The sequence below is a fragment of the Pelodiscus sinensis genome, chromosome 22 (genome assembly GCF_049634645.1).
Source record: "Pelodiscus sinensis isolate JC-2024 chromosome 22, ASM4963464v1, whole genome shotgun sequence".
Taxonomy (NCBI): Eukaryota; Metazoa; Chordata; order Testudines; family Trionychidae; genus Pelodiscus; species Pelodiscus sinensis.
Window position 1 is genome coordinate 20,371,845 of NC_134732.1, and position 25,845 is coordinate 20,397,689.

Genomic DNA, 25,845 nt, shown 5'->3' on the forward strand with positions numbered 1-25,845 from the left:
CCCATCCTCTATGGCACTAGTCCCTGCCCAAGGCTAGTGTCCCTCCCCTGCAGCCCAGCCACCTCCTTCCCGGCCCATGGAGCAACTGGCAGCTACAGCTCCCCTCCCTCCCTAACTCTCAGAGCAGCCAACCAGCCCCCACTTTCCCCCGTCCCACTCCAGCCCTGAAGGCAGCCACATGGCCCCAGCTCCCCCAGAGAAGCCAGGCTCCTGGCTGGCCAGAGCACTGCCTGGCTGGGCAGCTGAGCCGCAGACCCAGTCTTCCTGGAGCATGGGCGGGGGAAAGAAATGCTTTCCCTCGCCTATGTTACCTCCGCCTCTCGGTGCTTTGTACGGGGAGAATGTCCGCAGCGTAAGAATAGCTGGTTGCTCTGTGGTTAGTGAGAACACGGAGCAAGCCCCTGGCAAGAAACCACCTGATTATTCTCCTTGCCTTTTCTAAACGGAGCTTTCCGGGTGAATCGGCAGGGACAGAGCCCTTCCACTCAGACGCGCGTTGCAAGAAAGACGCAAAGAAAGGGAAGGACGGGGGCGGAACCTTCTCGTGGCAAAAAGAGGAGACGCTTCATTCTCTCTTTGGAAGTGGGTGCGTAAGTAAGGGACCAGGTCATCGTCCCAGTCGGGTTAGGACTGAGACCCACAAGTCAAGGAGGGTCCTGCGCGCACTGGGGTCAGAGGACTCACGACGGTCAGGCTCAATAAGCAACGGCAGGGTCGGCATCTGGCCAGGGTTGGAGAGCAGCGGTAGCACCCGACTGGACTCAGGCTCACATGCAGAGACAGCACCAGCTTGAAATCAGGAAGCAAAAGTCAGGGACCAAGTAGGGTTATGGTTGGGGAACAGCAATCAGGAGCCTCCAAGGGTGCTGGAATGTTGGGGGGTAGCCCCACGCCCTGGCTTGAAGGGGTTCCTATGATATTCAGTGGCTCTCGGCATCCTGTGAATCATGGAATCATAGAATCCTAGGGCTGAAGGAGACCTCAGGAGTCATCGAGTCCACCCCCGGCCCAAAGCAGGACCAACCCCAACTCCATCATCCCAGCCAGGGCTTTGTCAAGCTGCGACTTAACCACCTGTAAGGATGGAGATTCCAGACGCTCCCTAAGAAACACATTTCAGTGCTTCCCCACCCTCCTGGGAAAATAGTTTTTACTCCAGATGTGGTCTTGCCAGTGCAGAATAAAGGGGAATAATCACTTCTCTAGATCGGCTGGCAATGCTCCTCCTAATGCAACCTAATACGCCATTAGCCTTCTTGGCTATAAGAGCACCTTGTTGACTCATATCCAGCTTCTCATCCACTGTCACCCCCAGGTCCTTTTCTGCAGAACTGCTACTTAGCCAGTCAGTCCCCAGCCTGTAACAATACTTGGGATTCTTCCGTCCCAAGTGCAGGACTCTGCACTTGTCCTTGTTGAACCTCATCAGATTTCTTTTGGCCCAATCCTCCAGTTTGTCTAGGTCACTCTGGACCCTATCCCTGCCCTCCAATGTATCTACCACTCTCCCTAGTTTGGTGTCATCTGCAAATTTGCTGAGGTGCAATCCATCCCCTCATCCAGGCCATTCATAAAGATACTGAACAAAACCAGCCCTAGGACCAATCCTTGGGACACTCTGCTTGAAACCGATCACCAACCAGACATCGAGCCAATGATCAGTCCCCGTTGGGCCGGACAATCTAGGGTATGTCTACACTACCCCGCTAGTTCGAACTAGCGGGGGTAATGTAGTCATCCGCAGTTGCAAATGAAGCCCGGGATTTGAATTTCCCGGGCTTCATTTGCATGAAGCCGGCCGGCGCCATTTTTAAATGCCGGCTAGTTCGAACCCCGTGCCGCGCGGCTACAAGCGGCATGGAGTAGCTAGTTCGGATTAGGAATGAGGAGTACAGCTAGTTCGGATTAGGAAGCCTAATCCGAACTAGCTAGTCCGTGCCAGGTGTAGCCACGCGGCACGGCGTTCAAACTAGCCGGCATTTAAAAATGGCGCCGGCTGGCTTCATGCAAATGAAGCCCGGAAAATTCAAATCCCGGGCTTCATTTGCAACTGCAGATGACTACATTACCCCAGCTAGTTCGAACTAGCGGGGTAGTGTAGACATACCCCTAGCCAGCTTTCTATCCACCTTCCAGTCCATTTATCCAATCCATACTTCCTTAACTTGCTGGCAAGAATTTTGTGGGAGACCGTATCAAAAGCTGTGATGGGTTTGGTCACAGATATTCTCTTGTGACGGTCACTTGACGTACTGCAATATCACTGAGCTAACCTCCCTGGGCACCTCCTTTACTCTGTCATGCTGAGCCAGGCTCTATGGCCTCTTCTGGCTCTGACACAGAGATGGGGTCACATCCGTATGCGGCGTAATACAGACGCTGGGATCAGTTCAGCTCTGCGAAGGCTCAGTTACAGGGACTTCCCACGGCACCCAGGACCATAAATCCATCTTACTCTGCATATAAAGTTTTATACGGGGTAAGGTCATGTGGTTCGCCCTCTTTCTTACGTAAAGAGAGATCCGCACAGCTGCTTCCCCTGGTAACAATTATTTACACTGGGTTTAGTAATAAACAGAACTGATTGTATTTAGTCTACAAGGAGGATTTAAGTGGTTCTAAGTAATAGCATACAGAAAAAGTAAGTTACTAAGCAAAAGAAAGCAAAACACGCCAGCTAAGCTTAATGCACTAAGAAACTTGTTACATGTAATATCTTAACCTAACAATACCCTTACCCTAATCATATTCTTTCACAGAGTGGAAAGACGCCAATCTAGGCCCAATACTTCTTAGTGTTCAATTTCATTTGTTTCCATCTTAGACGGTAAACAAGGGTGTTCTCAGGACTGGTGGCCATCCCTCTAGAGCAGCGGTCTCCAACCTTTTGAAGCATGAGATCACTTTTTGAATGTAAGTGCAATCCAAGATCGACCTCAAACCCAAATACCCTTGTCCCGCCTCCTTTGTGCTCCTTCTCCAAGGTCCCGCCCCTGCTCCCTCCCTCCCCCATCCTCCCTCACTTTCTCCAGGCAGGGCGGAGGGTTGGGGTGCAGGCTCTGGTCTAGGATTAAGAGATTTGGCGTGTGAGAGGGGCTCTGAGCTGAGCTTGGGACAGGCAGTCGGGGTACCGGTGGGGTTCTAGGAGCAGGCTCTGGGAGGGTGTTTGGATGCAGGGGTGCTTGGGGCTCAGGAAAGGACTTGGGGGCAGAAGGGGGTTCATGGCTGGGGTAGGGTTTCGGGGTGTGGGCTCCAACTGGACACTGCTTACCTCAGGTGGCTCCTGGGTGGAGGTGCAGTGGGGCTAACACGGCTCACCCCTGTCCTGGCCCAGCACCACTCTCCAATGCGGCCAGCAAACTCCCTCCCAAGTCCTGTCGTGCCCTCTCTCTGCTCTATGGAGCAAGGATAGAGAATGGGGTGGGGGCACCTTGACATCAGCACCCCTCCTCCCCCTGCCCTGCCCTGCCCTGCCCTGCCCTGCCCTGCCCAGCAAGCAGGAGGCTCCTAGGGGTAGAGGGAAGCAGCTCCGAGGCAAAGGGCCGAAGATGCGCAGCAGTGGGGGGAAGGGCACCTGAAGTGCAGGCGCTTGATAGCGTCTTGGCCAGACCAGTCAGGATGGCCCGTCAGCAGGGCAGTTAGCCGATCAGAGGAAGCCCAGACGATTGGAGTACAGAACTGCCTCTGCCCCCGCGCTCTGCAGGCCGCCCCACGAGGGTCGCCAGGTGTCCGGTTTTGAACCGGACAGTCCGGTATTTGAGCTTTCTGTCCGGGAAACAAATGAGAAAATAGCGGAGATAGAAATGTCGGGTGTTTTCTAATTCTGTAAGTTCTGTTATCAGGAGTATCAGTACGTAGCTGCGTACTGCCTGGCTGGTCAACACCCTCACACTGCGTGAGCATGTCCACCAGCCAGGCAGTAGAGAGGAGGGGGGCGGAGGCGGGATGGAATCCCCAGGGCCGGACTCGCCCGTGTGCCCCGCCAGGACCATGCGCGGGACGGGCAGCACCCCGGGATCTGTGTGCGCCTGGATCAGCCCTGCTCCCCGCTGGCTGGTTCCTCCTCCCCGCTCCGCCCCAGCCAGCCCCGCTCCCCGCCAGCTGGTTCCCCCCCCGGCCAACCCTACTCCCCCCCCAGCCAGCCCCGCTCCCCCCGACCACTTCCCGACCAGCCCAGCTTCCCGCTGGCCAATTCCTTCCCCCGATCTCCCCCAGCCAACCCCGCTCCCCCCAGCCTCCTCCTGACCAGCCCTGCTTCCCACCAGCCAGTTTCCCCCCCAGCCAGCTCCACTTCCCCCAACCCCCTCCCGGACAGCCCTGCTTCCTGCCAGTCAGTTCCCCCCTGGCCAGCTCCGCTCCCCCCAAACCTCCTCCCAGCCAGCCCTGCTTCCTGCTGGTTGGTCCCCTCTTCCCCCCCCCCCCCCAATCTCACTTGGTCAGCCCCGCTCCCCCCACCCCTCTCGCGGCCAGCCCTGCTCCCCTCCCGGCCAGTCCCCCCATTCTGAGATCATGTGTGTCCGGTATTTTTTTTGAAACCCATCTGGTAACCCTACCTGTCAGAGGTTCCAAGTTCTACCAGTAGATCCCGATCTACTGTTTGGTGACCCCTGCTCCAGAGCCTCTCCCTTTAAATAGGTTGTCCAGAAGGTGGGAAGACTTTGTTTGTTGGCCAGTCTCCTCCTCCCCCACTTTGTGGAAAAATACTAAATCGCTAATGGTCCTTGTGGGGACTCTCCTAGGGGCTGGCTCATAGAAAAAAAACCCATTTCCTTAGCAATGAGCCCTCAAGTTTCTGAAATTCCCTTAATGGCCCCTACTAAGCATGCCTACATCAGTAACACAGGGTACTACTTCCTATTGCTGATTTCCAATATGGGAATAATACATGGACACAAACACAATATACACATTTTGCGGATTATAACTTTTCCAGTGATACCGTGCAATAAGTATTTTGCATAAATCATTTTCCAATTATGCATAATTATATTCGGGGCTTGACAAGCGGCGGCGAGCCCTGCTCGCCAGCTGCACGGTTCGGCACGCTGCGCATGTGCAGACCGTGCTGTGGCGCCGTGCCGGGCTAAAATCTACTCACCACGGGCGAGTAGATTGCCCTAATTGTCGAGCCCTGATTATATTCATAAGCGTATTTCTATAAAGAATATGAACTGCACCATCACAACGCCCACTAAACAAATGGTTCCAGCCACCCTGGGAGATCAGATGGGGCTCGTCTACACTGGCCCCTTTTCCGAAAGGGGCATGCTAATTTCACAGGTCGTAATAGGGAAATCCGCGGGGGATTTAAATATCCCCCGCGGGATTTAAATAAAGATGTCCGTCGCTTTTTTCCGGCTTTTAGAAAAGCCGGAAAAGAGCGTCTACACTGGCCCCGATCCTCCGGAAAAAAAGCCCTTTTCCGGAGGATCTTATTCCTACTTTGAAATAGGAATAAGATCCTCCGGAAAAGGGCTTTTTTTCCGGAGGATCGGGGCCAGTGTAGATGCTCTTTTCCGGCTTTTCTAAAAGCCGGAAAAAAGCGGCGGACATCTTTATTTAAATGCCGCGGGGGATATTTAAATCCCCCGCGGATTTCCCTATTACGACCTGTGAAATTAGCATGCCCCTTTCGGAAAAGGGGCCAGTGTAGACGTAGCCGTGAGGTTTGGAATCACAGAAATCTAGGTGATTTCCCAGATAATGTTCTGCGCACCCTCCAGGGTTAAACAGTGCACGTGGCCACTTGGGTTATGTCTACACAGCAGTGTTATTTCAGAATAACTGACGTCACTAGTAAATAAGAAAGAGCGTGTCTACACGACAAGCCTTTATTTCAAAATAATGTCTTTAGGAAAAACTATTTCACTAGGAGGGTGGTGAAGCACTGTAATGAGTTACCTAGGGAAATAGTGGAGTCTCCATCCCTAGAGGTTTTTAAGTCTCGGCTTGACAAAGTCCTGGCCGGGTTGATTTAGTTGGGATTGGTCCTGCCTAGAGCAGGGGGCTGGACTTGACCTTCTGAGGTCTCTTCCAGTTCTATGGTTCTATGATATGATTCTATGATATGATAGAAGATTTCTTACTCTGACTCGCGGTAACCCTCATTTCACGAGGAGAAAGGAGTGCTCTTCCTTGGACTTCCTGCAATGTAGACAGCGCCTAAAGCTGAGTTGATGTAGCTGAAGTTGCACCGCTTAATTCGACTTTAGCCCTGCTGTGTAGATGTGCCCTTGGAGGGCATGGTCACGCTGCGTCCCTTGGGCAGTGCTTCCTGTAGTGCCTACTTTCCACGACTTCCCCCAGCTGTGCCTGGTGACACCTTGGGGAGATCAGGGAAGTTCTGCAGATCAGGGTTCTGGTCACACAGGTGTAACCCACACACCTACTGGATATGATTCACTGTCCCATGTACTGGCACTGAGACCACTTACAGAGAGAGAATGAGTTTGCTCTCCACAGGGGTGGGCAATAAAATGGCAGCCCAGCGGGCTCTGCCGCTATGTTTATTTGCGCCTCCACAGGTGTTGGGTAATCACAGCTCTTGCTGGGTGCGAATTGCCGTTGGTGGCCAATGGGAGCGGCACGGACCAGGACACCGTTTGCCCCACTTGCATTGGCCGTCAATGGCAATTCGCAGCCAAAAGCTGCAATCCTCCAATACCTGTGGAGGTGCAGGCAAACATAGCGGCAGCGGCCCACCAGGGTCTAACCCTGTGGATCGGATCTGGCTTATGGGGTGTCATTTCTCTATCATGCTCTACAGCCTTAGCTCAGAGCAAGCTGCTGTTATAGTTTAAGCTGCAGAAGCTCCTGCACTAAGCTGCAGAGATCCCAGGTTCGGTTCTGCCCTTTGGTGTTATGTTTACAGTTTAGTCCGTGCTCGCCTCTGCCCAGCTAGCATTGCAGCCAGACATCTTTGTCCCAGGCAGCACCTGGGCTGTCAGTACAGGGGCTGACAGCGCTCCCAGGCCTGCAGGCTTTTGCATGGGCCTGAAGGGAGGACCCCTGAGCCCGTGCAGTGCAGGGGATACTGGAGAGGCAGGCACCCGCTCCCCAGCATCTGCCCCAAAGGCTGTGTTTAATAATGCATTGCCAGTCCAATGCAAGTGAGCAGGCCAGATGCAATGGCAGGGATCCTAGTGCCCCAAGGAGGTAGGGTCTGGGTGGGCAGGCCTGACATACTGCACAGCCCAGCCGGGAATAACAGTTGAATTTTGCTCAGTCTGGCCAGAGCTTCCCCGAAAGCTCCCTGCCGGGGGCTCGAACCTGCCAACCTCAAGTCTCCAGAAGCCCTATTGGTTAGCGTTCCCCACCAATGCGCATGCTCACACTCCTGGCCGTCTTGGGCTGACGGCCGCTCGTGAGAGCCGAATCCTAAAGGGATGGTTAGGTTTTCTGTCCGCCGACGCAGCTGAGTTTACCCACCCCCCCCAACCGACGATCCCTTTAAGCGCCTCAACGAAGAGCGGAAAGGAATGACATGTGTGCGGCGCCGGAGCGTACGTGTTTGCGTCACCGCGTGCGGAGCGTGACACGTCGGCGGCGGTGGCCATTGGAGCCGGATATTCCAAGATGGTGGCGATTGTTGCTGCTGCGGCTCCTGTGAGGGGGGGAGGCGCCTGCTGCTGACCGGGCCTCGCCTGCTGCGCGCGCCCCAGGGGCCCGCCGGGATCCGCCAGGTGAGCGGCGCTTGGGCGGGCACCGGTTGGGGAAGCTCTTGGGGGGGAGAGTCAGAGAACGGGGGGGGCGAGGGAAGCTGGCGGGGACCGAGAGCGGGGGGGCGAGGGAAGCTGGGGGGGAGGGACAGAGAGTGGGGGGGGCGAGGGAAGCTTGGGGGGGAGGGACAGAGAGCGGGGGGGCGAGGGAAGCTGGGGGGGAGGGACAGAGAGCGGGGGGCGAGGGAAGCTGGGGGGGAGGGACAGAGAGTGGGGGGGCGAGGGAAGCTGGGGGGGAGGGACAGAGAGCGGGGGGCGAGGGAAGCTGGGGGGGAGGGACAGAGAGCGGGGGGCGAGGGAAGCTGGGGGGGAGGGACAGAGAGTGGGGGGGGCGAGGGAAGCTTGGGGGGAGGGACAGAGAGCGGGGGGCGAGGGAAGCTGGGGGGGAGGGACAGAGAGCGGGGGGCGAGGGAAGCTTGGGGGGAGGGACAGAGAGCGGGGGGCGAGGGAAGCTGGGGGGGAGGGACAGAGAGTGGGGGGGCGAGGGAAGCTGGGGGGGAGGGACAGAGAGCGGGGGGCGAGGGAAGCTGGGGGGGAGGGACAGAGAGTGGGGGGGGCGAGGGAAGCTGGGGGGGAGGGACAGAGAGTGGGGGGGGCGAGGGAAGCTGGGGGGAGGGACAGAGAGCGGGGGGCGAGGGAAGCTGGGGGGGAGGGACAGAGAGCGGGGGCGAGGGAAGCTGGGGGGGAGGGACAGAGAGCGGGGGGCGCGAGGGAAGCTGGGGGGGAGGGACAGAGAGTGGGGGGGCGAGGGAAGCTGGGGGGAGGGGCAGAGAGGGGGGCGAGGGAAGCTGGGGGGGAGGGGCAGAGAGCGGGGGGGCGAGGGAAGCTGGGGGGAGGGGCAGAGAGCGGGGGGGCGAGGGAAGCTGGGGGGTGGAGAGGAAGTGAAGGTTCGTAGTAGAGTCTAGGTGTGGTTTAGGGGGCCATGGAAAATGGAAGCAGCTTTGGTCTAGGAGATGTAGGGCCATGAAGTGAGGACATTGGGGTTTTAAGGGTGCCGCCTGACTTGTTGAGGCCTCTGGCGTTAAGAGATGCAGATGTTGCATGGGAGAAGTCTGGAAGTAATTTGTTTAGCTATCTTGAGGGGGGCGTATTCTTGGGAATGTGGGTACAGGGGTGCTGGGCTGTGGGTGTAAAATGTGGAGGCAACACCTCACATTGAGAGACAGGAATGCTTTGTGGGTAAGGTGCTACTTTAGGAGACCTTGGGCAAATCACTTAGATGCTCTGCCTCAGTTCTCTACCTGTAAAATAGAGATCTGAGCACTTCCCTATCAAGCAGGGATTTATATGTAAAGATGTTAAAATGCCTTTAACTTTCAGCAGTTACACATTTACACGCAAAGCGGCTACCTAGGAGTCTGTGCTGAGAGGCAACTTTTAAGCCAGCTCTCTGCGAGTGCCAGCTCTCGCTTGCTCTCCATCAGCACGCTGCTGCATCTGATACAGATGCAGCAACACAGAGAGAGGAAGGGAAGACAACTCCACAGGAGTCGGAATCTGTGAGGAAACGTTGCATGCTGGCAATGTGTGTACCGTTTTCTGCCTGCCTCTTTCCCTCCGGTGCTGCAGCCTCTATATCAGCAGTGGCTGGTGGGGCTTGCTTGTAACCATGCATGTTAACCAATAAGCTCAAGCCATTGATTAACCATGTAAATGCTTACACTTTCACATCCTTAGCTAAAGGTTAAATAAGTTAAAGATTGCAAGGCACTTTGGCTACGTCTAGACTACATGCCTCTGGCGACAGAGGCATGTAGATGAGGCTACCAGGCGTAGGAAAATGAAGCGGCGATTTAAATAATCGCCGCTTCATTTAAATTTACATGGCTGCCGTGCTGAGCCGATCAGCTGTTTGTCGGCTCAGCGCGGTAGTCTGGGATGAGGTTTACCTGGGTGGTCGACAAATGCCTTTGATGTCGACACCCGCGCATCCAGACTACCGCGCTGAGCTGACAAACAGCTGATCGGCTCAGCGCGGCAGCCATGTAAATTTAAATGAAGTGGCGATTATTTAAATCGCCGCTTCATTTTCCTATGCCTGGTAGCCTCATCTACACGCCTCTGTCGCCAGAGGCATGTAGTCTAGACGTAGCCTTACTGAGTGATGGGTGTCGAGTCAGTATGCTGTATAGTCATTAGGGGTGGAAGGTCCAGTACAGGGTACTTCAGGGACTGACTGCCTACAATTACTCCAACTTCTCATATATAGTCATATTGGTTCCCATATCATGGTACCCAAACTAGACAATTCTGGTTTTCCTTAGGATGCCTTTGTGTCCTGTAAGCAATAGAAACAGTTGTAGAAAAGGGATTTCTTGGAAATCCTGAAATTGGAATGGGGTCCCTGATATGACATTTCATTATATTGTGACATGGTGAGGCTCAGATGTTACAATGTATAGGTTTATACAGTCAGATGAATTTGCAAAGATGGCAGTTGAAGATTCTGTCCCCCCACCTATTGGATTGTGTTGAGGCAACCCAAGCTCCACAGTAGGTGTTTGTGTGTATAAGTTGCAGGTCTTTCTTGCAGGTAGATGTGGTGAATTAAGGCTATTTTAAAAGTGTCATACAGTGTAAATGCCTTTGTTTTTAAGAAGACATGTAAAGTGATCTCTTGAAAATCCGATTCTTCCTTTTTTCAGACTTTTGCACCTTCTTAGCCCTGTGCATAATTGAATAAGAAACTGTGAGTACCAGCTGATAATGGCTGAGTATTGCCTGAAAAAGTTGAGAACCACTGACCTAATTAACTAGTTACTTCCTTTCCAAACTGGTGGAAAGGTTGATGTTGCTGTTGTCCGAGGGCTGCATATTCAGGTCTATGTTCTTGATCCTAGGAGCATCAGAGCGATATTTGCATCTATGTGCAAGCTTGTAGGACGTTTTTAGATTTAATTACTCTTGTAGAATGATGGTGTCCACAATATATTGAATGTCATCCATGCATGTAGAAAGATGAAGTTCCTGTTCTGAACAGCTTATGGTGTATGGTCCAGATCCTGTAATTGGATCCATACAAATACAAGAGTTTGCTCAAACAGATGTGACTGCAGGGTTGTGGCCTAATATGACAGTCAGTAACAAAAAATGTGGCAGACTAATAAGTCATAGAATTGAATTTTTAAAAAAGTTTGTTTCTAGTTTTGGAGGAAAACTACTTGCAGAATAGGATTCACTTACAGCTTTATCCACTGGTGTCCTTTTGCATGGTATTCTGTGATTATATAAATTCAGTTCACAAACTCTTATCTCTTACTTTTCTTGTGTCCAAAGCATAGCAGAGATTTTGAGGAAACTTTGGATTCCTGTCATCTCAGCCAAAACCACAGTTGTCCCTGGATTTTGTTTTGATAGTTAAAATTGATTAATTGGAACTGTTTTGATAAATATTTTATGCATAATTAATTCAGTTTTGACCCAAACACTTCAAACAGAATACTGATTATAGTTATCTAACTATATTTGTGCTGTTCACATATTCCTGTTAACAAATTCTTTAATTACCTTGGTTTGTTCATATTGTAGTGTCATTGTACATGAGTTATGATACACAAAGGATGTTAGGAATGAGACATACAGGATGGAAAAACTCTATGGAGACCTTTAGTGTTTGCTACTTCATGCTAACATTTGTTACATTTAACTTTAGAAATTTCTGTTTAATCTCTACAGAAAATCCTAACACAAAGAGAAATTTTCCAAATTGATTTTCCAAATTAATGGTCATTTGCTCCATTAAGATCTTTTTCAAAGAATTAAGAAAGCTGTAAACACTGACACCATTTTGGTTTTGATAATATTATAAACTTTTATTTAGATAACCACCTCAAGTACGCTAAACTTCACGAATGTTGCAGATGCTATTCAGTGAGTTGCAATGGTTTCTTATTTGGGTTCAAGTCCTGAGCCATTGCATACATTTAAACTTCTATTAAGAGTCCACTATTGGCACACAATGAGTTATACATATGAGCCTCCATTTTTATATAAGTATCTTAATGTGAATGGCAGGAAATTTGTGAGCTGGAAAAAAGTTTTTGTATGAGCTATTCAGTATGCTTAAGTAGAGAACTGTTTGTGAATAATGCATGTGTAAGACACACAGGAGTTGATCTTTCTGAAACACTCTTTATGCTATACTTTTTTGAATAAACTGACATAGGGCAATGTAATAGCATTAGTTAATGCAGAACTTGATTTAGAATTAAGTACCATATCTACTAAGACACTAATCAAAATGCAGGCATAAATGTTTTATCCTTTGTGCAAAACACTGAAAGTTAGATCTGGTGGTGAAGTCACAACCTACAGGACATGATTAAATTAACTGAGCACACAGGTTTGTCTCTTTGTAAAGCATGTTGCTAAGAGGCAACAAGAAAGGGGAAAAAGCTACCGTGTGGTTCCTGAAATTGCATTGCAATCTGAGTTTTTTATCAGTTGGCCTCAGGAAATTCAGTCATGTGAGCAGCTTTTAGTAGAATTATTTTTCACACAGAACAATCGATTGGGTAAACCTGCTCCCAAATACTACTTTGAGCAATCACACAATGTTAAGATCTTGAGTTTGACTGTTCTGAAATATATTTGTACCTTTTTTATATATTGCTATGACTTACACCCAAAATTTTGGATTTTAGAGAGATTTTTTTATGGTGTTCTAATAATTTTTTTAAACAGTTCATTTCTCTTCATTTAGGCATTGAAAGCTTTTTTTAGTATAACTAAAGGAATGAATGTAAACTAGGGATGTTAACGTACAGTCATGTAAATGATTAACCGATAAGCCTGGTCTTATCGGTTAATCCAAATGACTATATGCAGCCTCCCCTCCCCCCCGCCCTTGCTGCCTCTTTATCAGAGGTGTATCTACTCTGATACAACCCAATATGGACATTTACTCCAGTGTATGAGTGACTTATTTGATTTAGCTTAAACTTCTACACTTTGAAACAACTGGTAAAACTTCCTGTGTAATCAAGGCCTAGTATTTGTGAATTGGTTTTGGTAATCATTTTTGAGGCTGCCATTTTTATGCAATTATAGATTTTCTGTAGTCACTAGGTAACATTTAGTAGCAACTTTTTAAAAAAAATTTAGTAGGTTATTGTGCATTATCACTTTATGAGATATAGGATGGAAACTCTTCTAAATGGGAACGGTAGTCAGATGAGGTTTGAGATTATGTAGATATACCCACCCTTGTTCTCACTTGAAACAAAAAACCCTCAACCCTTGTTTGTTTAAGTTTTGGAAAAAAAGTGTTTTTTTTCAAACTTGATATTGTGGGTTAAAACTACCTGCCTACATCATTTTAATAATATGCATGGTTTATGCCTTTAAACTCTTACACTAGGAATGTAAGTGACTAGTTGACTACCTGATACGCATATGCTATCAGAGAGAGGCAGCAATGGGGAGGGTGGAGAGCAGGAGCCAGTGCTGAGGGGGAGCTGGCTTAAAAGCTGCTTCCTCCAAACACCATCTCCACAGAGGAGCAGGGGAGGCAGAGTCTAGCGGGGGACCAGCATGAGTTGGGAATCAGCTGTCCTGGCTCATGCCTAGTCCCAGGTGCTGCACCTCTAATTTTTAAATGTATTAAGAGCCTGGTAGTTCTTAATACATTTAAAAGGTAGAGCCGCAGCGGGGTTAGCTCCTGTGGCCAGAGCCAACCCTGCTATAACTCTGGAGTTCCCCCCCTTATCGACTAGTTGATGGAAATTCCATTGACTACTTGATTAGCTGATTAAATGCAATTTAAGATCCCTATCTTACACACCTTTTATACTTGCTGTCTGTGATTTATTCACTTTGATCTAGTAAAGGGTACATTCTCCTGGCTTGGGCCTCTAAACTAAGCCTGTGGTTGGTTAGTTATTTATTTATTCTAGGGATGTTAAATTTTGATGAATGAACTAATCGAGTATTCAGTTAGTTGATAAGGGAGAGCGCTTGCTATCCCACTGTGCTATCCCACTGTGCCTTTCCCTTTGAAGAGTACAAGAGCTGCTTGCTTGTACATTTCAAAGGGAGAGGTGTAGCAGCAGGAATGCCTCTGCCTCCTCTGGCCCCTGCGGAGACAGTGTTGGGGGGGGGGGGGGGGGTTAAGCTTTTAAGCTGGCTTCTTCCCCCCCCCCCCCCCCGCCTTGCTGCCTCTCTCTGATAGAGGCAACAAAGTGGGAGGAGGGTGTGAAGCGACTAGTCGAGGGACTACTTGACTATGCAATAAGTTTATGCTTATTGGATTGTTAACTAGTCACTTACACCCCTAATTTATTCTTGAGGTCCATAAAAAAGAGCAAATAATTAATGAAAAATAGCACCCTATGCTAATGTAGAATTTGCTAATTAGCAGTGATTATGAGAACACTCAAGATATTAGAATTTTGCTGGTTTGTGCATGTTTAAAATACTGTCAAGAACAAAGTCCCTCTGAGAAATGTGGATGTCAACATCTGTATTTTAAAACTGATTTCTCTACTGAACTACATTTTCAAAAAGTTTGTGTAAATTTAAAAAAAAATACACTGGAGATAAACATTTGATTCACAAGAAATTATGGTTTCCACTTGGACTATTGTCTTGGATTTTTGTTTCCACTTTCCCATGTACTAGCATGACAACTAGTACAATGAGAATAAACACTAATAATTTTAGTGCAACAACTTGAAAATGTAATGATAGAAAAATAAATGTGAAAGGAAGTCTGAAACAGATTCTTAGAAGCATGTTCATTTGCAGAGCGTTCAGAATCAGGAACTGCTCACTGACTCGGCCGGTTTTCCTGGTAACATCCTGGTTGGCAGTAGTTGTGCCTTGCTGGAAAGCTTTATCTTAGATATCAATGCAGAGAGAAATGATTGCAATATTTGAAAACTCTTTGAACTGTTAGATGTGTTTTGTAGCAACAAACTTTCTTGACATGGATTAAGCATGCAATTACTGTAATACAAATGATAAATAGAAACAAGTAGATTGTATTGATCAGAAGCCAGAAGTTGCTTGGGGGAATATATAAGAGCTGTGCTGCTCATTGGCTTAATATGCTTTATATTTTTGAAGTTTACTGATTTTTAAAGTTTTCCAAAATAAATGCAGCCAGAGATTGTTTGCCAAGGTTATATTTTGATTAAACCTGAAATCCCAGAGAGAGGTGCATTTAACCCTTTCTTTAGTGGCTTAGCTCCTAAACCAATAACAAACATCTTTCTGTTATAGTTTAACATAAAACGTTTGCTATCAAAAATACCGAAAATGTAAAAGTGGCTTTATTTAGGTTTTAGTTGTCTGATTGCTATTGATTTTCAGAGTCATATTGTTAAAATACTGCACAGCTTTTGATTGCTTTTTATTAAGGACAAACAAAAATATATCCAGTAGGTGACACAATGGTTGTAGATACTTTTTTCTCCATGCTGTGAATGACGTTATTAGACTCTTTCTATTAAATAAACCTATCTTATTATGCAGAAAGTCTCACTGTGTAGTACAGGTCTGGTAATAATGCTCCAGATCTTGCATTCCTTGTTTTATATTAAGATTTTTAAGTGTACAGTATTATAAATGGCAAAATAAAGGTCTTAACTAATTCATAAAAACTGCTATTGCGCAACCCACTTATTTTATTACTGATTCCATTGAGTTAAAGTTGAGATGGAAAGCTTCCAAAACAGTCCTATTAAAATTAACCAGAGAGCATATTTATTTTAACAAACTTAACAGGAGAATTTAGATTGTATTTAAAGTTAAAAATACTCTGCTTCTGGTAATATCTTCCCCTCTGCCCCATGTCTTGCCATGACAAAAGTGGAATGTGTTGAATAAATGCAGATAACATTGTGTGCTCCCTATATGGATTTCTTTCTGAAAGTAATATGATTTTTCTTTGACCTTATGTCTAAGATGCCAGTCCCATCTTTAAATATAGCTCCAGTGAAAATGCTTTCAAAGAAAGTATGGGCATTTCGTAATATCTTCTAGGGATGTAAGCGAGTAGTCAACTACCCGATAAGCCTAAGTTTATTGGGTAGTCGAGTTGACTACTCAACTGCACGCTCCCCCCTCCCCTGCCTCTGTAAAAGCCAGTTCCCTCCCAGCACCATCTCTGTGGTGCTGCCTTCCCCCTCCACACTGCTGCTTCTATCAGAGGCAGCTGGGCGGGGGGGAGGAGAGGCTGTTGCGAAGCAGCCTTTGTGAAACTGCTTCAACAACAGCCCCTGTTCATGGGCAGCCGCAAACAGGGGCTGCTGGACTTGTTGTGAGCTGAGACTTGAGCAAGCCTGGCTCAGGCCCGGCTCGCACTGGTACGGTACTGCTGCGGCTCTTACTACATTTAAAATGAAGAGCTGCAGTGGTCCTGGCTCACGCTGGGCTTGGGACCTACTCCCCGCTGTTCCTCTGCTGTTTTAATGTAGTAGAAGCCAGTCTGCCTGCATGCCTGTCTCCTACTATGTTTAAACTGCAGAGCTGCTCCTAGACCAATGCAAGGCGGAAACAGTGCCTTCCCTTATCGACTAATCATGTAGTCGATACAATTTGTATCGACTACACGATTAGTCACTTACTCTCATCTTAACATCCTTAATATCTTCCGCTAGTGCACTGTCGCTTACTGGTGCTGTCAGTGGTGGGATTCCGAGTATAGCTCAGTTGCTGAAATGACTGCACTAGTGCTACCGCAATTGGAGCTGTTAGTATGAAATGTCATAAAAGAACTCCGCATGAGTCAACAGTGTGACACTGTTGCAAAAAAAGCAAACATGATTCTGAGAGGCATTAACAGGAGTGTTGTGAGCAAAACACGAGAAGTCATTCTTCCACTCTACTCTGTGCTGATTAGGCCTCAGTTGGAGTATTGTGTCCAGTTCTGGGTACCTCATTTAAGAAACATGTGGAGACATTGGAGAAGATCCAGAGAAAATCATTTTTGTTGCTCAAAGGTCTAGAAAACATGACCTATGAGGGAAGAGTGAAAGAATTGGGCTTGTTTAGTTTAGAAAAGAGAACACTGAGAAGGGACGTGATAGCAGTTTTCAAGTATCTAAAAGGGTGTTACAAGGAGAAGGGAGAAAAATTGTTCTTCTTGGCCTCTGAGGATAGAACAAGAAGCAATGGGCTTAAACTGCAGCAGGGGAGGTTTAGGTTGGACATTAGGAAAATCTTCCTAACTGTCAGGGTGGTTAAACACTGGAATAAATTGGCCAGAGAGGTTGTGGGATCTCCATCACTGGAGATATTTAAGAGCAGGTTAGACAGACATCTGTCAGGGATGATCTAGACGGTGCTTGGTCCTGTTGTGAGGCAGGGGATAGGACTCGATGACCTTTTGGAGGTCCCTTCCAGTTCTGTGATAAGTGTAAGAGCCAGTTTAAACATTGCCTGGGTCAAAACTGTATTTAAAGCCATTTTCCTGTGGAGATTTTTACATTGTTTTTTAAAATAGTTTGCTTTTATTTGCACTGACTGGCCAAACAGCATTAGATGGAACTTTGTGTATAAATACAACTATAAGTCTGTTATGCTTATAAGAAGCACACAGGGTCTTTCTCAGGGGAAAAGGCAATACACTGTGTTTATTGAAAATGCAAAATGAAAAGCAGCATATGCATTCATACACACACGCAGGTCCTGCAGATGGTGTATAGTTACCTGTCCATCATGGTTCAAGTCAGTCTTGCTGCCGAGACAGGATGGACTGAGTGAGGAGTTGGGGTTCCTCTGAGACTCCTCTGAGGCTTGGCTTTGCAGGACTGAATCCAGAGTTTAATGGCAAGAACTTTCTTTTTTATACATGTCAGTTCCTATTGGAGTCCATGGGTATAGCAGTGTCATACCACAATCCTTCATTCCTCAACAGTGTTAATCTTAGGTTTTTCCACTGTTATTCTTTGATGGTTGCTAGGTTTTCCATCACTGTCTCTTGTTTGTGTCTCACTCTTGGGGGTCATAGCTTAATGTGTGGAAACAAATATACATTCTGGAAAAACCAGCAAATATTTTATTTAGGCATCCAATGCCTTCAGCAAATCTCTCTATATTTAAAAAAACTTTTCCTGTGGATGATAGAATGACATCATCATGTCACTTTGCATCCCGCAGCCCCTTCCTCCCTTGCCTCCTTGGTGCTCGGCAGCCTGGGTGAAGAGCGCAGGTCCAGTGAGGCCCTGGAGGGCCCTCCTTCCCAGATGGTGGCTGGGGATGAAGAGCATGCAGGGCCTGCAAGCCGCCTCTTCCCCCTCCCGGCTGCCGGGGGAGAAGCTAGGCGCAACCTTGCCCAAGCCCCTCTCCCTGGCAGCTGGGGGGAGGAAAGAGCTAGGGCTGGTTGGTGGGGGAAAGGGCCAGCGAAGGCAAGAGCAGGGGCGGAGGCGGGGGAGAGCCAGGACGACCATGGCCTTGTTCTGGCCCAACCCCCTGTCCGCCTGAGGGAGTGAGCTGAGTCAGCTGCGGTCTTGACCTCAGCCCTCTGGCAGGCCTAGCCCTCTGGCAGCTGGGTCAGCTGCAGCCTTGGCCCAGCCCAACCCTCTGACGGTTGTGAGGGAGCTGGGGTGGCTTGGCCTTGGGGAGGGGGCCCTGGCAGCTGGTGCCAGAGAGCAAGACAGGCCATGGCTTCCGTGCCTCGGCTTGGCCTTTCCCAGCGGCTGGGGGGGAACTGGGGCTACCTACCCCCAGAGATGAGGGTTGGCAAGTGTAGCGAGCAGGGGTACCTCCCCCTAGTTTATTTTCTGAAAACTGTCTTTTGGAACCAAAAACAGAATGAGTTTTTTGTTTAATGCTGAACTTACTTAGTGGAATGTGAAACTAATTTGTCTTATGTTCTTCTCTGCAGCGTGGGAAAAAAGAAAACCTGTTTACAGCATTCATTCGTGGTTCTCCAAACAGCATTTGACCTTGCTAGAAATTTGTCATGCAGCCACCACCACAGACAGTTCCAGCAGGGGCTGGTGGACCGCCTCCTGCAGGAATTTCTCGGAATACGTATTGGCGTAACAGCCCACTTAGTAGACGGGCAAATGCACCAGTCTCAGGAGCAACTGCCCCGGTGCAACCTGTGACAGATCCTTTTGCGTTTGGGAGGCAAACTCCGCAAGGTTCCCTGTTAGGTAATCCATCCAAAGGCAATCCACTGGTTCCGCCAGGTCCTACTCCATCAGTGTTTCCTCGTCCAGCTGCTGTGCATTCTTTTCCATCATATGCAGGGGAGAATTCTCATGGACTGCCTACATCTTTACGAACATCCGCATCGCAACCAGGAACAAACTCAAACACATTTTCTAATGTGGTGATTCCTTCATCACCAGCACGTATTATAAATAGCACGGCAGAAATGCATCCAAATGCAGAACATGGACGTTATAATTCTTCAGCACAGTCGCTTTCTAATACAGGAGCAACACCTGAAAATTCTATCAGTGGACATGTGGCAAACAGGCCCCTAAGCAGGCAAGATATTAATAGGGATCCAAGCAACACTAATTCAGTACCTACAGCAGCGCCATTCCTCCCACCACCTCTTCAGCAAACTCCACCTCAGTGGAGATCCAGTCGAGAGAACCTGCAGCCTCAAGTTCACAACTATTGGCCCTATGTTGAGCCACCGTCTCAGAACGCAGTTTATAGTGTTGCTCACTCTTCTGCTGTTACATCCCATCTTCCACCCCAGGCAAATCTGCATCAGAGTCCTGTACATCAACATATTCCACAAAGTACCATGCTAGCACCTTCGCCCATTGGTCATGAAAAGAATGAAATAAGCAGCTTCCCAGTTGCCAACCACCATGTGAATAGTTTTCAGCCTGAAAATATGTTTAGACAGAATATAGGGATGACTAATCCTTGGCCAGGTCCACCTTACCAAGAACCATTTTACCCACAACCTCTTTTACCAGATTCTGGTTTTGTGAATCCCATCACTCAGGAAAACAACCCCAAAAATCAATCTCAACATTTATCTGAAACACCAAGTGGACAGACATCCACCCATGCAGATTCAGGAACTATCTCCATGTTTTTCAAAGGGGATGAGGCTGAAAATGAAGAAATACTTTCATCAGAAACACATGATCTGTCTGGTAAAGGTAACTTGGATGCTTGTCAGCTCAGTTCAGGACATACGTATCATCAGCCACTGCATCCTCAGCAGGCTGCAGCTAATGTTCTGTCTCAAGCACAGGTTAACATAGGCTCAGCTAATGAGACAGTGCAGAAGGGACCAGATGCCCCATATTCTTCTAAAACTATAAGCAACCAACCTGACACACAGGTCAGTAAAAACTCTATGTATATTAGTGATGACAAAGCAAATGTCAGCAAAGCTCATGGGAATGTTGGGTCACATTATGAAAATGTTGAGAACCTGGAATGCATTCAGAATCAAGAAGTTCTGCCAGGTGAACCACAGAATATTAATCGCTCGTCCCCAAGTCTAGGTTCTGATCTGTACAGATATGGGCCACTGCCAGGGCCGTTGCTTCCAAAGAACACCAATGTGAGCCATACAGGAGGAGGACCAAATCTAGAGGCACCCGACTCATTACCTCATCCTGTCCGATCTGATAGTGTATCCTCAAACTACAGCAACATAAGCCACAGGAGTGTTTCTAGTTCAACAAGACCCCAAGAGCTTGTTGGCACATTTATTCAGCAAGAAAGTGGGAAGCCTGATGAGTCCTCTACCAGTTTCTTTAAGCAAATTGACTCCTCTCCTTTGGGAGGAGATTCAAGTGAGCCACATGTCAGCAAGAATTACCACAGTAATCTGTCCCAGCCTCCAACTCCAAGTCCCCCCAAACCTACAGGAATATTTCAGGCAAGTGCAAATAGTTCTTTTGAACCAGTCCGGTCCCATGGGGTTGGGGTAAAACCTGCAGAGGTTGACCAAGCAAAGATGGTGGTTGAACTAAGAGAGAATCAGTCAAACCAAAAGAATATTAAGATAAATACGGCTGTGCCAGCTGCCTCACCTGGTAATCTTGAACAGCCACCAGATAATCTGGAAACTATTTTCATGCCCCAAGTACATCCATTGCCTCTTACAGTCACTGGGGAACCTGGAAACATGTTGCAGCCTGTTAGTGGACCTGTTATGGAAAACATACAATTGATACCTGAGAAAAGACCCTCCACAAGAGCACAGGGAGCAACTAAAAAATGTGAGAGTCCAGCAACAACTCTCTGGGCTCAAAATGAGTTACCTAACTTTGGGGGCAATGTTCTTCTAGCCCCGGCTGCTCCTGCAGTGTATGTACCTGCCAAACAGACAGTGGAAATTATTCAACCACCGGAAGAAGGGCTGTCCAGTCAGCAGCCAACTAAACCAGAGTCTATTCTTGTGCAACCATCCCAGCATGGAAATGTATCTTCTGAAAACCTTGAGAATCCTCCCAAAATCGGAGAAGAGGAGACACTTCAGTCCCAGGCAAGTTCCGGTTATGCAAGTTTGTTGTCTTCTCCACCCACGGAGTCTCTGCAAAATCAGCCTATCTTGATTGCCCAACCCAATCAGAGTTATAATTTGGCTCAGCCAATTAATTTTTCTATTTCTTTGTGTAATCAGGTAGCCAGGAATGAAAATAATCTTTCACTGAAAGATCCTGGAGTTGAAGATAAATCTGTAACAGGACTACAAACTCCACATGCTGGCGGAATCCTCTCTGGGGAAAGTATACCATTGTCTATGATGCAGGTTGGATCTTTAGTTAATACACCTCAATCTTCTAATCCGTCACATTCTAATTTATTACAAAGCCCTGTTCATTCTTCTGAAATCACCTCAAATCCGTCCACAAACTTGCTGATGCAACCTCCATCTCAGACTCCACTTAATTTGGCTCCAGAAGCTCAAAGAAATGCTAGTTCAGAAGGTTGCCAGCCTGAATTTACCAGTATGCCTGGCTCTAACTCAACTGTTCCTCCTGGGACAAACATCCCCAGTGGAAATGCAAATGTGGTGTTAGTCCCACCAGTGAATACCATGGTGCCTAATAATAATTCTACAAATGATTCATACAGTCATGTAGAAGCTTCTGGAGCACTTGATTTTACAGTAACACGGACACTGGAGAAGAGCAAAACCAGTAATTCTGTACAGATGCATAATCCATTACTTTCTTGTGGTCCGGTATTTCCTCAGCAACCAGTCAATCATGCCAGCTCCATGGGGCCAGATGCACATGACAAACAACATTTCTATCAACAGGTAACAAAAGATGTGCAGCTTCAGGCTCCTTCAGACAGAGCCCCACAGGGAGCATTGCTTTCTCAGCAACAAAAGCAGACTGCTCAAACACCACAAATAGTACCTAGTGGGCAGTCCTCGATTCCTTCAAATTATCAGATGGCTTCAGAAATTAAACCTACTCAAGCACCACAGCGACAAGAGAATCAGGTGCCAATTAATAGGTATTATCCAGCGGGTCCGCCGGAGGGTAGTTCAACACAGCCACCCACAAGCTGCAGTCAAATAAGCCCTGATAAACAATCATTTTCTGCTCAGTCACTGAGTGCTCCAACTTCATCAGCATCTGTTACCAGTAGTCAGCCAGCGATGCCAACCATGCAGCAAGAGCAGAATCCACCACCACCTCAGACGCCTCAGGATGCCTTTGGGCCAACACAAAACCCTTACTACTATTACAGGCATCCTTATGATGCTTATCAGGCTCCATATCCACAGCCGTATCCTCCCGTGGATCCTAGAACAGCAGCTCAACTTTATTACCAGGTAGAGCCAGAACTTTTTTCTTCTCTTTCCTAATTGTATTGATGTATTTGGTAGCTTTTTTTGTCTTTGAATCATAACAAAGTGTTTGAAGAGATTAATAGTATAGCATTTATCTTGAAAGATTCACTTTCTATTTTACTGTAGACTTAACATGATGCAAGAACTCATCCAAAACTAGGTAATGGGAGAGCCTGTGGAAGGACTTTTTGGGAACATTTTCATTACTAACTGGCAGCTTTAAAGCTAACAAACATGATTCATATCTGATGTTAGAAATAGGGATGTGAAGGACTAGTCGACTATCCAATAAGCAAATGCTTATCGGATAGTCAACATCCTAGTCCAGTGTTTCTCAACCAGTGGTACGAAAACCCTTAGGGGTATTCAAGAGGAGTCTGTGAGGTACGTCAACCTAACTGAAATTTGGAGAAAATGGAATTTTTGTTTTAAGTTTTACAGCGTTTTATTATTTTTGAAATTTTTGGGTGTAAAAATTTCAAAAATAATATCACCCACATGGCTACGATTAAGTTGTTTAAACAAATCTGTTGCAACAGTAGAAAAAAAATGTGTCTGAAAATTGTAGGCACTGGGAGTATTTTTTTTTTAAAAAGGGTGGGAGTACTTTATAAAAAAAAAAAAGGGTTGAGAAACACTGTTGTAGTCGACTAGTCGCTTTCCCTCCTCCCCCCACTGCCTCTATCAGAAAGAGGCAGGGGGAGAGGAAGGGGTACTTCAAAGCGGCAGTGCCACATGAAGCCCAGGGCCAAACTCCAGGCGCCATGTGGCGCTACCACTTTGAAACGCTGCATGCACCCCATGGCCAGCTGGGATGTCCCAAGGCTCCACATGGCTTTTCAAAGCAGCAGCGCCATGTGGAGCCCGGGATCAGCTGGGGACTCCCCCGCTGACCGGGAGGTCCGTGCGGCACTGTCTCTTTGAAACACAGTGTGGAACCTGGCATCAGCTGGAGTCCTCAGCTGATCCTGGGCTCCACACGGCACTTTTGCCCTATCAATCGACTAGCCAATGCACAATGCATCAATTATTCGATTAGTCAATTAGTAGATATTTAACATCCTTAGAAAGCAGAATCGAAATCCATAGAAAAATAAATTTACAATCAGGAGTGTGAAAACCCAGACCGAATTGAAAATAATGGGTAATGAGGTTCTTAGAGTTTAAATTAGAAGCAGATTTAAGATAGGAAATGGGTATTTACTATTAATTTCTAATACAGGTTGAACCTCTCTAAACTGGGACTCTCTGGTCTGGCAACATCTGTGGTCCAGCAAGACCATGGATGTTCCAGGATCAGCAAGTCCTAGTAAGAGGATTGGCAGCCGGGAGCACTGCAGACTATCAGGGCAGTGGGTTGCTAGTAGTGGGGCTGCCCAACAGTACCAAGAGGCCTGATAGGATAGCAGGGCCGGTGGCAAGTGAGGAGCCAGCTGGGAGGCCGGTGGCCAGGCCAGTGCTGGGAAGTTTGGCGGCAAGGAAGCCAGAAATGACTTCCCCTGGTCCGGCAAAATCCCTCATCTGGGTCCGGTCAGGTCCCAAGTGTGCTGGACCAGGGAGGCCAAACCTGAAGTGACAGTGACTCCTATCTGACCACTGTTGTATTGGCCTGTGTGGGGAAAAAGGTTTCAACCTTGTCCTGGTGAGTTGGGTGTCCAAATCATAAAAATGGTGTAACTCCCATGTGGGAATATTGACAATTTCAGAAGTATTTTCTTAAATCTGGTTTTAAGGCAACGGTGTAGCCTTCTATACCCTTTGTGGCAAGATAATATCCTTCAATATCCAGGACTGCCAATGCAACAACTCTTGTGGGTGCTAATTTCAATTTTAAACTTTTAAGGTGGGGGAGGGGAAAGAAAGAAAATTGAGTTTTTAGAAAAGGGATAGCCATAGCGGGGAAAGGAGAGGGAGGAGGAGGGTGTGTGTGTGTGTGTGTGTGTGTGTGTGTGGAGGTGGTTGTTTTTTATTTCTTGTCAGATTTTCAAACAGTTTAACTAATAGGTTTTTATATATATAATCTAATCTTCTTGAGGAGGACGTCTATGGACAATACGGCCCCCGCTACCCACCCTATGATAGAAGCAATCCTGCCTATGTGGAGCCTGGTGGTTATCGATATGGTGAGCCTGAGCGTCCTAGTTCCAGAGCTAGTCAGTGCTCTGACAGACCTCCTTCTAGGTATGTAATTATGGAACTCTGCAAAGGTTTAGCGTGTTCTGATGTATTACATTTAATTATTCATAATGAATTTTTGTCTTGTGCAATATGAGAGCTAGATGGTGTGAAATGAGTGTCAGTATTGACGAAGTTCAAATTACACATGTTATTACAGATATAATCTATTACATTCTATTAAACACATAATCCCAAAGTAAGAATTGCATATTGTTGCTTTTTAAATGTGAGGGGACACTATGCCATGTTTAAAATTACAGTGATATGATCGTAGTCGTCTCCTTCATGCCCATTTGTAGGCTGCCATTACAGGTTTTTTTCCCCTCAAAGGGGGCTCAATAAGAGAATCACTACTGATGATATCTATTTTCCAAAGCTGTCCACTGAGAGAGTAACGCAGGTTGCAGCCTCCCAGAGTTTAACGGTAACTCTTACGCACAGCTTTGTAAGAGGTAAATTCTTCAATCCTGTTAAGAAATTACATTTTTGCATGTACCTCCTGGGATTTGCTTTTGAAAACATTCCAGTATAGGTTGCCTACTGAGAGAGAGATTTTTGTTTTCAAATGGGAGAGAGGGTGGGAGTCAGATGAGAGAATCCGCAGTTCTGCATCAGCTCAACTTTTTAGTGATGACTTTCACGATGGCAATAAGCTCTATCCAATTAACTAATAAAGTAGCATAGAGTTATAGGAAGAAATGTGGCAAAACAAGCTTGAAGAAAGGAATGCATTGAAATTACCGTGGTCAATCAGAAGGAGCCAGTTACCGTTTTTGAGAGTAACTAGCTTATAATGAATGTTACATGAGTGATTTGTAGGCTTTTTCATTCATCACAAGATGTTGCTGTAGCAATGACATGTAGTTAAGAAGTCAGTAGGCTCTGAGAGAATGGATCATCCACTAGAAATTACGAACCCCCGGGCAGTTACCATCAGCTATAGTTTTCAGATACAAATCTGCCATGGAAACTCTTTCATATCTTATGTATTGACAGCCTCTAAAAGTAATGGTACTGCTCCTTAAACCCATAACCTGTTCAAGCAGCTGGAATAGTTTTGTGCACATTTGAACCTCCAAAAACACAGTGAGAATTTGTAACAAGATAAATTAATGGGATTGCACTATCTTCATAGCATTGTTCTTAGTGCATCACTGTTACACATAGTATTTCAGAGCCTTGAAGTATTATTCTTACCTACTTGCTGTA

At 47.2% G+C, this 25,845-nt stretch overlaps 1 protein-coding gene across 6 annotated transcripts in view; it reads left to right on the forward strand.

Annotated features, from left to right (window-relative positions):
• The first annotated feature begins 7,522 nt into the window (after positions 1–7,522).
• SEC16A (SEC16 homolog A, endoplasmic reticulum export factor) overlaps positions 7,523–25,845 on the forward strand; it is a 49,382-nt gene continuing 31,059 nt past the window's right edge. For 4 of the 6 annotated variants that reach the window (XM_075905387.1, XM_075905391.1, XM_075905389.1 and 1 more), the window contains exons 1-3: positions 7,523–7,682; positions 18,547–22,440; positions 24,494–24,639. In XM_075905387.1, coding sequence (XP_075761502.1) covers positions 18,625–22,440; positions 24,494–24,639 — 3,962 coding nt within the window. In that variant the 5' untranslated portion in view covers positions 7,523–7,682; positions 18,547–18,624. The remainder of the gene's footprint in view (positions 7,683–18,546; positions 22,441–24,493; positions 24,640–25,845) is intronic. The other 2 variants (XM_075905393.1, XM_075905388.1) reach the window with 2 other exon arrangements.